The sequence below is a fragment of the Echeneis naucrates genome, chromosome 7 (assembly GCF_900963305.1).
Source record: "Echeneis naucrates chromosome 7, fEcheNa1.1, whole genome shotgun sequence".
Lineage (NCBI taxonomy): Eukaryota > Metazoa > Chordata > Actinopteri > Carangiformes > Echeneidae > Echeneis > Echeneis naucrates.
The window spans coordinates 8,406,450-8,420,071 of record NC_042517.1 but is presented as its reverse complement, the minus strand read 5'-3'; the positions used below and the strand labels follow the sequence as shown (position 1 = coordinate 8,420,071).

General features: G+C 39.2%; 1 protein-coding gene across 1 annotated transcript in view; it reads right to left on the bottom strand.

Annotated features, from left to right (window-relative positions):
• Positions 1–13,622, bottom strand: part of celsr3 (cadherin, EGF LAG seven-pass G-type receptor 3) — a 94,029-nt gene that overhangs the window by 30,733 nt on the left and 49,674 nt on the right. The window contains exons 13-15 of the mRNA XM_029507497.1: positions 13,249–13,359; positions 12,984–13,152; positions 409–550 (exon numbers count right to left, since the gene is read on the bottom strand). Coding sequence (XP_029363357.1) covers positions 409–550; positions 12,984–13,152; positions 13,249–13,359 — 422 coding nt within the window. The remainder of the gene's footprint in view (positions 1–408; positions 551–12,983; positions 13,153–13,248; positions 13,360–13,622) is intronic.

Below are 13,622 nucleotides of genomic sequence, written 5' to 3'. Positions count from 1 at the left end.
CTGCGTGAATCTCTTAGGCAGGGAAGAATGAAGCAGGGGTCAGGTCAGGGTTACGTTTGCTTCACATGGTTTAACACACAGTATGAATGTAGTGTGTGTGTGTGTGTGTGTGTGTGTGTGTGTGTGTGTGTGTGTGTGTGTTATTGCATCAAGTCTTCACCCATCACCACACTGGATTCCATGCAACGCTGGAGATGAGGGACAATAATGCTCAACTAAAGCTACTAAGACACACAAACACACACGCACACACACACACAAAGCTCTGCTGGACTATAGACAGTTTTGAGGATATTTACACTGTATTGGCATCCCACAATCTAGAATGTAATTCAAATGTTGAGTGGGTTTTGTGTGTGTGTGTGTGTGTGTGTGTGTGTGTGTGTGTGTGTGTGTGTGTGTGTGTACCTGTGTTGGCAGTACTGCCCGTAGTGGTTGTCTCCACAGTCACAGATGTAACCATGTGAAGAGCTTGGCTTCCTGTGGCACTGAGCCTCATTTTCACATGGATTCAGATGGCAGGCGTCAGTGCAGCCTTTCCCGTAGTAACCTGGGATCAAGAATTAGAGAGGAAAGGATTCATTTCAGATTCAGAAATAGCTGTATTGCCAGGTATGAGTAAATACCCCTGGAAAAATGACTGCGGTGTTTCAATCTTGGACAAGGGAAATACAAAATAAATAAATAAATAAATAAATAAAAAAGGAAATGTATACATAAATATGGATACATTGAAATTAGAAATATTTGAAGTGGGATATGATGCTTCAGGCACTTTTGGTTGGTCAACCAGATGCTGTCGCTCCACAAGTCAAATGAAAACACATTTAACAAAAACACAAACCTGTCTCCAAAAACTCTTCACAAAAATCCAATTTACTTTATAAAACGCATCTTGAAGTATATAATTTCCAGCTGGATTACAAAAATGGCAATGTACTGGATTTTTATCATCCAAGACGTTAGAAATTCTTACAATGTAGCAAAGTAATCCACCTATGGGGAAAAATAAGGTACACAAGAGTGGTGTTATGCAGCTAGGCAGATTGTACTATGAATGAATGTTTCTATTTACAGTGTGTTTTGCAATTTTCAATCTGTGCAATTACTCAGACAGGGTGAATGTTTACGGTTTACAGTGTGTTTACAATGAACGCCTACCCCGAGTTTTATTTTGTTGTATTGTCTACAGGGAGTTTTTTTGCAATTTCGTTATATGCTTGGTCATGCCAAGTCATATTCTATTCAGATTCAGATGACTGTCTAATTGGCACACATTTATTTCATTTATGCTAAATTATGAAACGGATAACTTCATCCGCTGCTGTGAGAGAGTAAGGACGATACTTCTGCAGAAGCAGAGTAGGATTGAGAGGACAAGATAACTCAGTGAGTTTTGCAAAACTCCAGTCTGACTTTCAATTGCATTGATACAGAAATGGTCACAAGCATGTTTAACCGCGAGTCCTATAAGGCGTTCACATGAGCTCTTCTTAAAGGCCAAGAACATTCTTCTTTTCAATCGGCAAACCAACACAATCTTCTGCCAAAGTTAGGAAAGTTTCACATCTTACATGAGTCAGTCACATTTGTATTAAAATGTCATGATAGCTTTATGTTGCCTTCACTGTCAACAGATGTATATATATTTCAATGAATCATAACTAAGTTGTCTTTTAGCTGCTAGGGTCTTTGAGTAAATTTGAGTACATTTTACCTCCAACTGCTAAAGTACATTTGTTCAAAAATCTAGTTACTAAATGATTAAATATTTGACTTATTTTGAGAATTTGACAGAAAATTTACCAAAATAAGATAACAGTCACAATGTCAATGAACAATTTCTCTTACATGTAAAATCATTAAATGAGAACACAACAATTAACAACTGAAATCTCAATATGATGAACCCCACGCTACTTTGCACCAATGTATCAGACATAATAATGCGTAAATTCACAAGAGCGCATCTTTAATTTCTACCACCACTACACTGTCTGACTACAGCCTGGAAAGTCTTAAAAAAAAAAAAAACTGTTGTGCATTACGATGCTGCATTACTGAAACGCAAAGCAACATTTCCTCTGAAAGAATAACATTCCCAGCCTGGGAATTTGAAATAACAATGCATATTTTTTGCAATTATCAGTAAATTTAACTCAAAGGAGTTGTTGTTACATTCCCTCACAAACAAACACGGGCTGAGCATTGAGGACACATTACACTTGGCATTGTCACTTAAAAAAAACAAAACAAAAAACAGGCTTTTTTGCTGAAATTTAGAATGTAATGCTAAAAACGTAGTATCTCATGACCAAACAACGGAGGAAATTTTTTGTTTACATAAAAAAAAAGAACTAGATCTGGAATAAATCTGTTTAGCAATGAGAGTGTGAAGAAGCATGGTGCGGAGACGAAGTTGGAGAATGGAAACGGATTCTTATGTAGAGAAAGAAAAGCTTATCTGAAAAAAACTTTGAAGACATTTTTAGTACTGAAATTTATTCACAGCAAACTGTTGATCTGGCCACTCGAACACAACAACACACAAATCACCAGCACACACTTCAATGTGCAGCATGGTTAATGAATCCATCACACACTTCAATAAAATCCCAGACACTCCACATAGACACATCCGCCTCTTATATAGTAATAAATGCCAGCAGGCACAACCATCTTTCACCCAATGACTGATGCAGAGTGCTTTACACACACTTTAGAGTGTATTTAGTAGAAATAAAGAAGGCCTCTTATCCAAACGTGCTTTTTACGAACCTTATGGTTAGTTCTTTAAGTCACCCAACTTTAAGTGTGGGATTGTGCTTTTAGATGCAAAGATCAAACTTTAGCGTTAATTATTTTATAATATTATTAGAACATTGAAATCTACTGCTACAGCTGATCTTGGTGATCTAAAATCAAATTGTAAAATACAAAGATGTTAGTGACAAAATACTTCAGCTGATTTAGACCACAGTATAGCCTGCAAGAATATGAATGAATGAATGAATATCGTTATTGGCTGAACTTGAACCTTTCTCTCTCTCTCTCACACACACTATTACAGTAAGAAAGTAAGAAAATCATGATCGTGGATATCAAATAAGGATTTCACCATAGGCAGTCCACATACATACTATGATTTCACCTGGTCTTACTGAAGACCAGAATGCTAAGAATATTCCTGTGAGGGAAATCTGGACTGACTGAATGAAATTGATGACTGCAGGTTTATAAACTGTCCTGTTGTCCTGTTAGATGAATGTGGTGCTAACATGAACTCATGTACTGCGGCTGTCTGTTTTTTTGTTTTGTTTAGTTTTGGTTTGTTTGTTTGTTTGTTTTTTTGAGGGGGGGTTAAATCGTTTTTCGTGCTTTTATTGGCTGTGTGAGTGTGCCAGCTCTCCGCTTCTCTGGGCCATCACTGCCTGGGGAGCTGGACGACTTGCCCGAGGTGAACCTGCCGCCTCACAAAGGACCACCGGGGGGTCCCCCACCGGCCCCGCCTGAGGGGCCGCAGGCAGCCACTACCCTACGCAACGAGCGCTCTCTCAGGAGGGGTGTTGGCAGATCTCTGGACAGAAACAAGCAACCAGCTCATTGGAAACAAGTGCCCAAGCGACTCGACTTCACATTATTAAAAAAAGCCCAACTGCTGACCTCAACCTACCAAAATGTGTATGAGAGAGGCCACTTGATTATAGTATATTATGTGCACAGACAACAGTAAATTGCCAGCAAACACATGTGTATGATTACCTTGGTTACTGGTTTTTGGCATTTTGACTTCATCAGTAGATCCAGTTCATTCACAGCACTGACTGGTGTGTGACAGGCTGTAAGTGGCTATTTCAGCTCACTTGTTTGCCTTGACTCATTTTGTTTTAAGACAGTCAAACCGATGTCCGTAAGCCTCACTGACTAGAAATCTGCAGGGTTTCTTTGTTTGTTTTTGTGCTTTTCTGTGCCGGCACTCAGTAGCCAATGAAACAGGGTTGTGGACTGATCCTTCCTTCCTGGAACAGGACAAACTACCGCGTGTTGCTTTATTGTAGAGAGCTCCAAAGAATTAGAAGGGGCTCATACAGGCAGCAAAGTAAGCCACGCTTTAGAAAACAAGCCCGCGACTGACAATATTTGCAAGCGACTTTACGGAACAACTGACACCTGGCTCCACAATAACTGTCCCAACTCTCTCATCTGTGCAGACAGGACTGAAACTTCTGGGAAGAGTTGAGGAGGAGACATCTGTGTGTTTGTGAATGCGCTAGTCTAACTATACTCGTTCATTGTTTTTAATTGTAATTGTTTTTGTAACACGCACACCTCTGTGTGACCACACATTAGCTTGCAGCCAGAGTTTGGATGTCTTCTGTGGACATCACTTACAACACGGTCCAACTCTTCATCACTCCCAGCTGAATACAGGTCTGTCTTTCTGCACACACACAAAAAAAAAAAAAACATGTCCCGGTTCTTGTGTGTGTTGTTGTGTCTGAAGCAGTGGAGTACTTCTTCTAAATTTGTGGCCAATATCTTTGTCGGAAATAACGCCATCAAGCCCCAAGGACCCTCCCGTGTCACTCTCTCTGTTACCTGACTCAGCTGCAGCCCTCTCCGTCTCTTCCTTTCTGATGGAGCTACCAAACTCAGCTGTTTCTGTCAAAGATAACGTTTTGTGTCGGACTTTAATTCAAGCTAGGCTAATGGACGTTAGCATTGGAGCTGGCCAGTTAGCTTACAAGCTAACTGCGCTATTTCTTACCCTGCTCTACGATTCTCGTCCCAGCTTCACCACGTTTTCTTAAATATTTGTTTAAAAAATTTTTACCCTTTATTTTCTTATTCCCTTTTCTTTTCCTTTCTGATCACCGGACTGATGCTGACTGGACATTTTCCTACCGAACTTCAGACAACATTAAACAGCCTGGCATAGCAACAGTAACCAAGCGGGGCGGGGCTTAGCGAAGGATTGGTGGCCAAACCATTTGTTGGAAAACAAATGGTTATGTAACTCAAATATTAAAGTCCTGTGTTGTGATGTTGAATAAATCCGGTCCATGTGTTCATCCACATCCACCCACCCCCATAAACTACACCTATGCTACTGGAACATAAGAAACACATGCTGTGCCAGATCAAAGCCCCCCAGTCCAATTCATACCATGACACAGTGCACCTAATCCCCAGCAAGAAGTCTTATAGAGCAGGGACAGTAGTGAGACTCCAAAGGGTTTATTTCTCTGTACAAAATGGGACATTTTTCATTGTCTGGACATTGATGAGGCTGCTGACACTATAACAGACTATATTAAATTCTGTGAGTACTGTGGTTACAAAAAAGGTCATCAGGTGGTCTCCCAACAATAAACCGAACATCACCAGAGAGTTAAAGGAATGCATCAACTGGAAAAAAGATGGCTTTTAGGAGTCATGGCAGGATGGGCTTAAAAATCAGTGAAAAAGGAACTTATCAATCACTGAGGGCTGCAAGAAGGAGCAGAACTTTACCCCTGTGGACTCCAAGAAACTGTGATTCCATGAAAGCTGCCACCTATATGACAACAAATAAGAAGCCTTTAATAACAAGTGATGAACTGAGTGCAGCAAACAAAATGAATGACTTCTTTCTCAGGTTTGGCACACAGGGATTTTCTTTGGAACGTAATAATGTCACTGCAGTCAGTTTCAACTGTTGACCCCTGTGGAAAGTTAATAATTAACCCCCTTAAAATCCAGTCACATTTTACTCAGGTACATTAAAATAAATCTACAGCTCCTGATGGCATCTCAGCTTCTCTTCTGCAGCAGAGCTAACTCCAGCTTGGTGCTCCCTTTTTCAGAAATCAGTTTCCTGCCTTTTGGAAAAAAAATTGCTATTGTTCCCATTCTAAAGAAACCATATCCTACAGAAAATAACCACTTCAGACCAGAAGTGTTAACCCCTGTGGTTATGAAATGCTTTGAAAAATGAATGGTATCAATTTTGAAGTCTGAAGTGCTGAAATGGAATGAACCAGTTTTCTTATAGGCAGGGGAGGGGAACAGATGATGCTAATATCATCAGCCATCTAAAGTAGCTCTGAAACACCTGGAGGACCCCAAGGCTTATGCACGCCTTTTGTTTTCTGGTTTTAGTTCTGCCATAATTCCATTTTACAGAAAATGAGTCGGGTGTCTGACAGTCCTTTTATTATTAAATGGTTTTATTCTTTTTTTTAAACGGATAGAGCCCAAAATGTCAGAATTAACAACTCGTTCTCTCAATCTAAACCGATCAGCAGAGGTCACCTCAAGGCTGCCTAAGCTCTCCAGTCCCGTTCACCCTTTACACAGTCTCACCAAGGAACCTGTTACTTAAATTCTCAGATGACACTGCCTCCTCTCTGCCTCCTCCACCTAAACTCAGACCTGGTTAACACTAAGAAACCCAAGGCACTGTTCATCCACAGTGAGGAGATTAAAAAGGTTGCATCACACAGGTATCTGGGTATCCGCCTAGATAACCGCCTGAGTTTTGACTTTCATGTTGACTTTGCGCACGCTTACTTTGAGCAAAAATTTAGCAAAATATTTTCTACCATGGCTGAGCGTGTTTGGAGTCAGTCATAAAATTGTGTTTTTATTTTACCAGGCAGTACTGGAGAGCATCATCAGGTACGGGATGGCATGGCAATCTGCAATTAAAATCCAAACTGCAGTGTTGTACATACATACATATATGTACACATGTAAATATAGATATATGTAAACTGTCTCTGTATCTGTAAACTAAAGCAACAAAAAACATCTTTAGACCTTAAATCTCACATTAATCATTCTGACTTTCTGACTTTCTCAACAATCATCTTGTCTCTATCAGCGGCAACCTCACAGCAATTTACAGCACTACATAGAAATATTACTCTGTAGACTGAAGGGTGACTGCAGGAGTGTGCTCGCAGCAAAGGTCTGAATTACTCCCTCTGCTTTCACGTTTTTCTATAGCAAGTACTGAAACGCTCTCTTTTCAACCCTGTAGCCTTGGCGGCAGGTTATATACAACCCCAAGCTTTCCAATGACTCCTGTACTTATCATTCTCATTCTGTGTGTTATTACATTTTTGCTGTAACGACAAATGCATGCATATTGTAATTTCCACAAAAGGTGTGCTGACCTTGCTTTTTCCTATTAAACTTTTATCAGCAGGTTTCCCCCCCCCCCCCCCCCCCCCACTCTACCTCTTTCTTTCACTGGTTTGTCTGAAAACATTTTATAAAATGTAGAATAAAAGATAATTACATATCTTGTTCAGTATCCAATTATTGATGTGAGAATCTCTGTTTACATAGAAATAGAAATATAGGTATGATTATAGAACCAGACAAACATTCATACACACAAACAGACACACAAGCAGTAAATCATTTTCTATCAGGCCATACGTTTGTACACTTTCACCATGGCAACTGACATAGAAAGGCAATGGCGGCCTTGGCTGCTTTCAGACACTTAAAATGACACTGGCCTTGTCACAACACCGGGAGCCGGAGAGAAAAGCTGTGAGAACAAAGAGCTGTAAATCATGTGTGTGTGCGTGTGCTTTTGTCTTTGACAGTCAGGGTCCAGGGTAAAGTTTGCCTCTTGAACTGCGCACACAACGTTACTCAAAGTCTCTTGCCTTATACTTACTGTAATACAACATCAGATTGAATTCTACCTGCAAAGAGGACTCCGAGAGACGAGCCATCTGTTCACCGAACCATCCATTCATCTGTTGTTAATCCAACGGTTCTCTTTCTGACAGGTTAAAGATGGTGAATATTCGAAATGCGGTGGTGGAGAAATACAGTGATTACACTGAGTATGAAGTTCAATGACATGGTGGTTTACAATGATGACTCACAGCTCATCCTCAGACTCTGCAGCACCAAAGGTTTTGGTCACAGTGTTTTAGGTGTACTGGATGGCAAAAAAGCCAGACAGCCAGAAAGTTGGAAAGCATGATTTTAGGAAAACATGGTTGGGCTCATACCAAATTAAAATCAGGTTGTTGTTTTTTTGTTATTCTTCTTCTGGGTGAGTATCACATGACCTCCTTTTGGTTATTTGGTGCTTTGTCATTTGAAAATGAACATATGAATTAGCAGCAACCACTGAACCTGTACCTATAGAGTTTAAACCTTCTGTTTTTATGAATATAAATTACACACACTGAAACTGAGGAAAACTTTCTTAAAAAAAAAAAAAAAAAAGATGGCAATATCTTCCAGATGTCAGATATAGAAGGATATCAGTAAGCGTAAAGCTGTAATTGAATATTCTTCAGAATAATGCTATTATTTTTATAATATTATAATACTATTCTTAGGAAAACTTCTTCATTCTTCAGTATTTGCTCGAAATATTAACTTTGAAAGTTTCTTTCCAAGATTATTGGTTTTACTCTTTCCTTAGAATCAGCGTTTCACTCTAAAAATATATCATCTTGTATGTCAAAAAAAAAAAAAAAAACGCATCAAAAACTTTGTATGTAGTAGACATAAAATTCTTATTTAGATCTTAGCAATAATGTTTTCTATGCAAGTCTGAACACATTTCGGACACCAAAGATCTGCAGAACGTTGTCAACCCACAAAGAACCCAAATGTCTGAGGACAAAAAAAAAAAAAAAAAAAAGCTGTTTGTACAAGGTGGATGCAATTTTGTACAAAGCTGCTTTTTACCATCAGAAAACCTCATTTTATATCCAACATATGGTTTATGTCTCCATTCTGTGGCGTGAAAGGTCCCTTCACACTTCTGATGTCAACTGATCAATAAAGTCCATTCCTGGGAGAGGCATCATATATCTTGGAGAATACGTTTACCCCAATTAAGCGCCTTCAGGATTAGGCATTTTCTGGAGGCTGGAAAACAGGACGTTCAGTCCGACTCATAAATCTCTTTCTCCCAGACAGACTGCAACCTAATGCACTGCGGCTGCACACCGCACCCAAATACAACATCGTACCATATACTTCTCTCACTTAGCCTTTCATGTTTTTGATCACTATTTAAAAAAAATTTGCAAACACTGACAAATGACTCGCTACTAAATGAAAGGCAGCTCTAAGGGCTCTGCTCCCCAAACCTTGAACATGTTTCCTGCATGTGATGATGTTGGTTTTTAAACAGCTTGGGGAACTCAAGCAGACATAAACCAACATGGCTGTAATTTATCATATTAAATTCAAATTTGCACTGCAGTGAATTAGCCCATAGCAACTGCCACATAACCACACACACACACAGTCACACAATATATTGTATACTTATGCATGGAGACACACAAGCACACACAGTGATGAGATGAGAGAGCAGATGTCTCTTGCTTTGTCATGCAGAACCTTATCTTCCAGTGCGTGTGCGTGTTTTCAAGGATGCTGTATAGCATAAATCTGAGGCGCTGTCAGTTGCATGAGAGACCCATTTGGCTAGTTTCAGTATTCGTCCAAAACACACACATGAAAGGGAATTATTCAAAGTGCACCTCTTCTGTTTTTTCTTCTTTTCTCTCTGCGTTTATTAAACTTTGATTTGTCTCCAAGCAGCTTTCATTCTGTCTAATGCTGATTATGCTGATGAAATAGAATGATAATGAGAGTTAGAGCGTGTGCGTGTTTACAGTAAATAAGAGCAAGCACAGTAAGCAAGTGTGTGTTTGTGCACGTGTTGGCGTACGTGATAATTCTGAGTTAATAGGTGAGGTAGCAGCGCTTGCAGGCTGCTGCAGGATGCTACAGGGGTAGGAGAGTCTCTGCTTCCTTTCCCATACTGCCAGCCCCGAGGCTCTTTAACTTTAACAAAGTGTATCCGTCACTTAACATACACCTTCCTCCTTCACGCTTCTCACCTCCGGTTTCATCTCATACTCCCATTTGCCAACTTTTCCCAAACAACTTTACTTTTACTTGAGGACTTGATGATCTGAAACTACAAACTATGATAGCCAGCTGTGTGTAGAGGACATTTGGTATTTTGTTTGAGTGAGAGCACAAAATTACAGACAACACATTTATTGCCCCATTTATTGCCCCATGCTGACCAGTCCAGTTGAAATTTACAAGCATGTTTTTCTAAATTCATTTATGCCGCACACTCTGCATCTTTAGCCCAGTCATGGAAAGATCTATACAATTACAACAACTTAAGCTTCAAAAATTACACATTCAACCAAATGCAAAATAAACACAATCTCCCATTTTACTCTGAGTTACAGCTTTTAATAAATTAAGGCCATCAGTTTTCCATGATATGCAATCATTGTAATTTGAATTTTTGATGACCAAGCGGGGGGTTTTTTATGTTTTGTTTTGTTTTTTAATTTGAAGAAATGAATACCCTGGTGGACGCCCAGGTGAACAACCCAAAAATATAATGCTTCTGGTTTTGGCTATTCTCAATGCGTGGTCCAATTTGCATTTTTTTGTTTGCATTATTTTGTTCTTTTTGTTTTATGCCAGCAACGCAGCTGGCCAATCCTGACCAAGAAACCACCACCATGAGGCCCTGAATAAACAAGGGCACAACAAAGTTACCGGGAAGTATAATGCTCCAAGTTAGTTTGGCCAAAACAATCTGTGTTAAAAGTTATTAATCATAAAGTGTATGTAATTACACAACACCTTTGAGTTGTACATGTTCAGAACCCCGCAGTGCAAGCCAAGTATATAAATATAATCATTACAGAAGAGAGGGTCATCATGTTTAAGCAGCTTCACTTCAAGCTGAACAACCCCCTTATGTGTTATAAAAAGCGTGTACCACAGTGAGGTGAGCTACAGTAGGCCCAATTAATGCTCACAAAGTGTGGCAAAAAAGTTAAAGTGGACAGATGGCTATATGATTTTTTTTTTATTTATTTCACCAATATACATTTTCTAATTAATACAAAAACTATGCCCTCCTGACTGCCTGCAGATACTTTTTTTTCCCCATCACTTTGTATTTTTTCCTGTTTGTCCGACGGCTCTTTCATTAGCTTTTCATGTTTTTTTTCTATTTTTTTAGCTTAGGTTTCTGATGTCGTTGAAAAAACTGCTAGCTTGCTTGTTTTTTCTGTTCCTGTAACTTCTGTTGTTTGTTATATATATGTCAATATCTTATATTGATATGGGTCTGTGAAAAGTAATCCGATGTCAAAGCCATCGTATAAAATTATGTTACAAAAACACCTAATCAATTCACTTGATTCCCATTTTTTTTTTTGAATTTTTCAACTATTGGCAAAAATATAATGGACATGTTGCATGTCCACCTTTTTCTGCAGATCAATTGTTGGACTGGAATAAAAATTGCATAGAACAACTGCATAAGTGTTTGTTTGAAGAAGATCCAGACTTTTTTGCCTTCCCAACACTGATATCGATGCCTGAACTGTCAACAGATGATGAATACTGATCCAATAATGGTGCATACTGCTCTCTTCGTGCTCAACTCAATGAGGAGAAAATATTTGAGTTACAGAGGAAAACTAAAAATCAGCAAGCTTGAGATGCGGACAAGAGATGGTTGATCCTGATAAAATGTGGAAAGGTCTCGCTTTCTTTGGATTTTACCTTTCATCTGGGCCTTTCTCCCCTAATTTGCTATCTTCTCTCTTGTCTCACCTCTCCTTTAATCATGAATTTAAATAATCTCCTTTAATCATTCCTGCTCAGAACTGACCTGTAGCTGTTGCATCAGTGGCTCCTAATAAAACTCCAAGCCAATATCGCTCTCATTTGAAAACTTCTCCTTTTGTGCGTGCACAACCATAATTTTTAATTTTCTCTCACTTCTATGATTTGTGTTTCGCTGTGTACATATAAGCCAGTGTTGTGTAGATCTATTCCCAAATGTGTCACTAGTTCTTTCAGGCTGTTTGATTTGACTTTATCGTACCCACTTTCTTCTCTTCTTTCCTCTTGCCTCAAAAATTTTCTGGTGTTTATTTTACACTATTTCTGTCAGCCTCCTCTTTTACTTCATTAATGATTAATATTTTCAGTCTCTGTTCATCCTCTGCTGGTTTTTCATTATTCTATTATTCTCTTTCTGTTCTCTTTCTCTCTCCATTTGCAAATGGCATGTGTTTTCTTTCCTCTCTTCTCTTCCTGTTCTCCGCTCATACCCTACTCATTTAATCTCCTTCGCATTAATTCTGCCTTGTTATATTCACCTGACTAAGAAGATTTTAAAAGTTTGCCCGCAGTCTATTTCTCCAAGTCTCAGTTGGATGAGAACTGATTATGTGTTCCCAAATATCTGTTTAACCCAGTTAGAGCACTGGTAGGCTATGCAGAAAGGGCCATAGAGTTGTTATTCTCTTTTTGTCTCTCTCTCTTTGTCAGCTGGCCTCTATCACACATTCTCCTGTCACACCTATTCTCTGTCATAGTCAATGTACAGAGAGTGCAAAATAGTAATAGTACATTTCCCTGAGGCCACAGCGTGCATACAAACTAACTTGAAGTGAACAATCTTTCTTGGCTGACTTACTACATCAGTTAATTTAATGTATTCATTGGCAATGTCAAAACACAATGACAGACCGCAGTTGTTTGTCCTATATACCGTTTCATGTACTTTTTATTTACAGTAACAGAAAATGGACAACAAGAGCTGATTCTCACAATTTAGAAGGTGGATCCAGGATGTTTAGAAATAATACTAACGATCAAAGCAGTCAAAAGCATAATTTAAGCACAATTTAGCATATTCAGACTTGAGCAGCGTGGCCCTTCAACTGCTACTGCTACCATGGTTTTCACACCAACAATAATACTGAGCCAGTTTCAAAAAGACATTTTCTTTAAAACGCCCGTCACTTTGATCGACCTCATTCATTGTGCTTGTTCTCAGAGCAGCCACAGAACCATTGCATTTCCATAACTGGTTTCCATTTCTCTATAGAGTTGGAGAAATCAATGCCTGCAAAAACCTTCTGCAAACCCAAAAATAATCACTGTGTACTCACCAGATTCACAGACGCAAGTGTGACGCTCCCATTGGTCAGAACATCGGCTGTGGGCAGGGCACGGGGATGAGACGCAGGGGTTCCCGACATTGCAGCCGGTCTCCACTTTGACAGCTTTTGAAGGGCGTGGCAGAGGAGGGGCATCGGGTCGTACACCCAAACGAATACCCTGCAGAGACACAGAGAGACAAAATCAGCTGCATTCATTGACTGAAATCCATCGATCCATCAGTAATCATTAAAAATGAAATCTATCCGTCAGTACCTGTATGCAACCCCTTATCCCGTTCTGAACCTCTCCGGAGCCCAGCACTCCGCCCACATGCAGATGTTTCACCTTCAAACCATGAATCTCATTTCCCACGATCACCGTTCCCTAATGAGGAGAGAAAAAAGGAGAGAGGAAAGGCAAAGATTATCATTATTAATATTATTATATCATTACTATTATTAATAGCTGGATGCAAACTGACAACCTGGTTTTATTTGACTGCACAGAAGATAGGAAGCAATCAGAATAGAGTATAAAATCTAAAATCTAAAAAAAAAAAAAGGTAATTCAAGAGGAGTATCTGCCTAAATAATGAATATAATGAGGGTTTTTTTTTTTTATAATTTTTTTTATAAATAATAAAATGA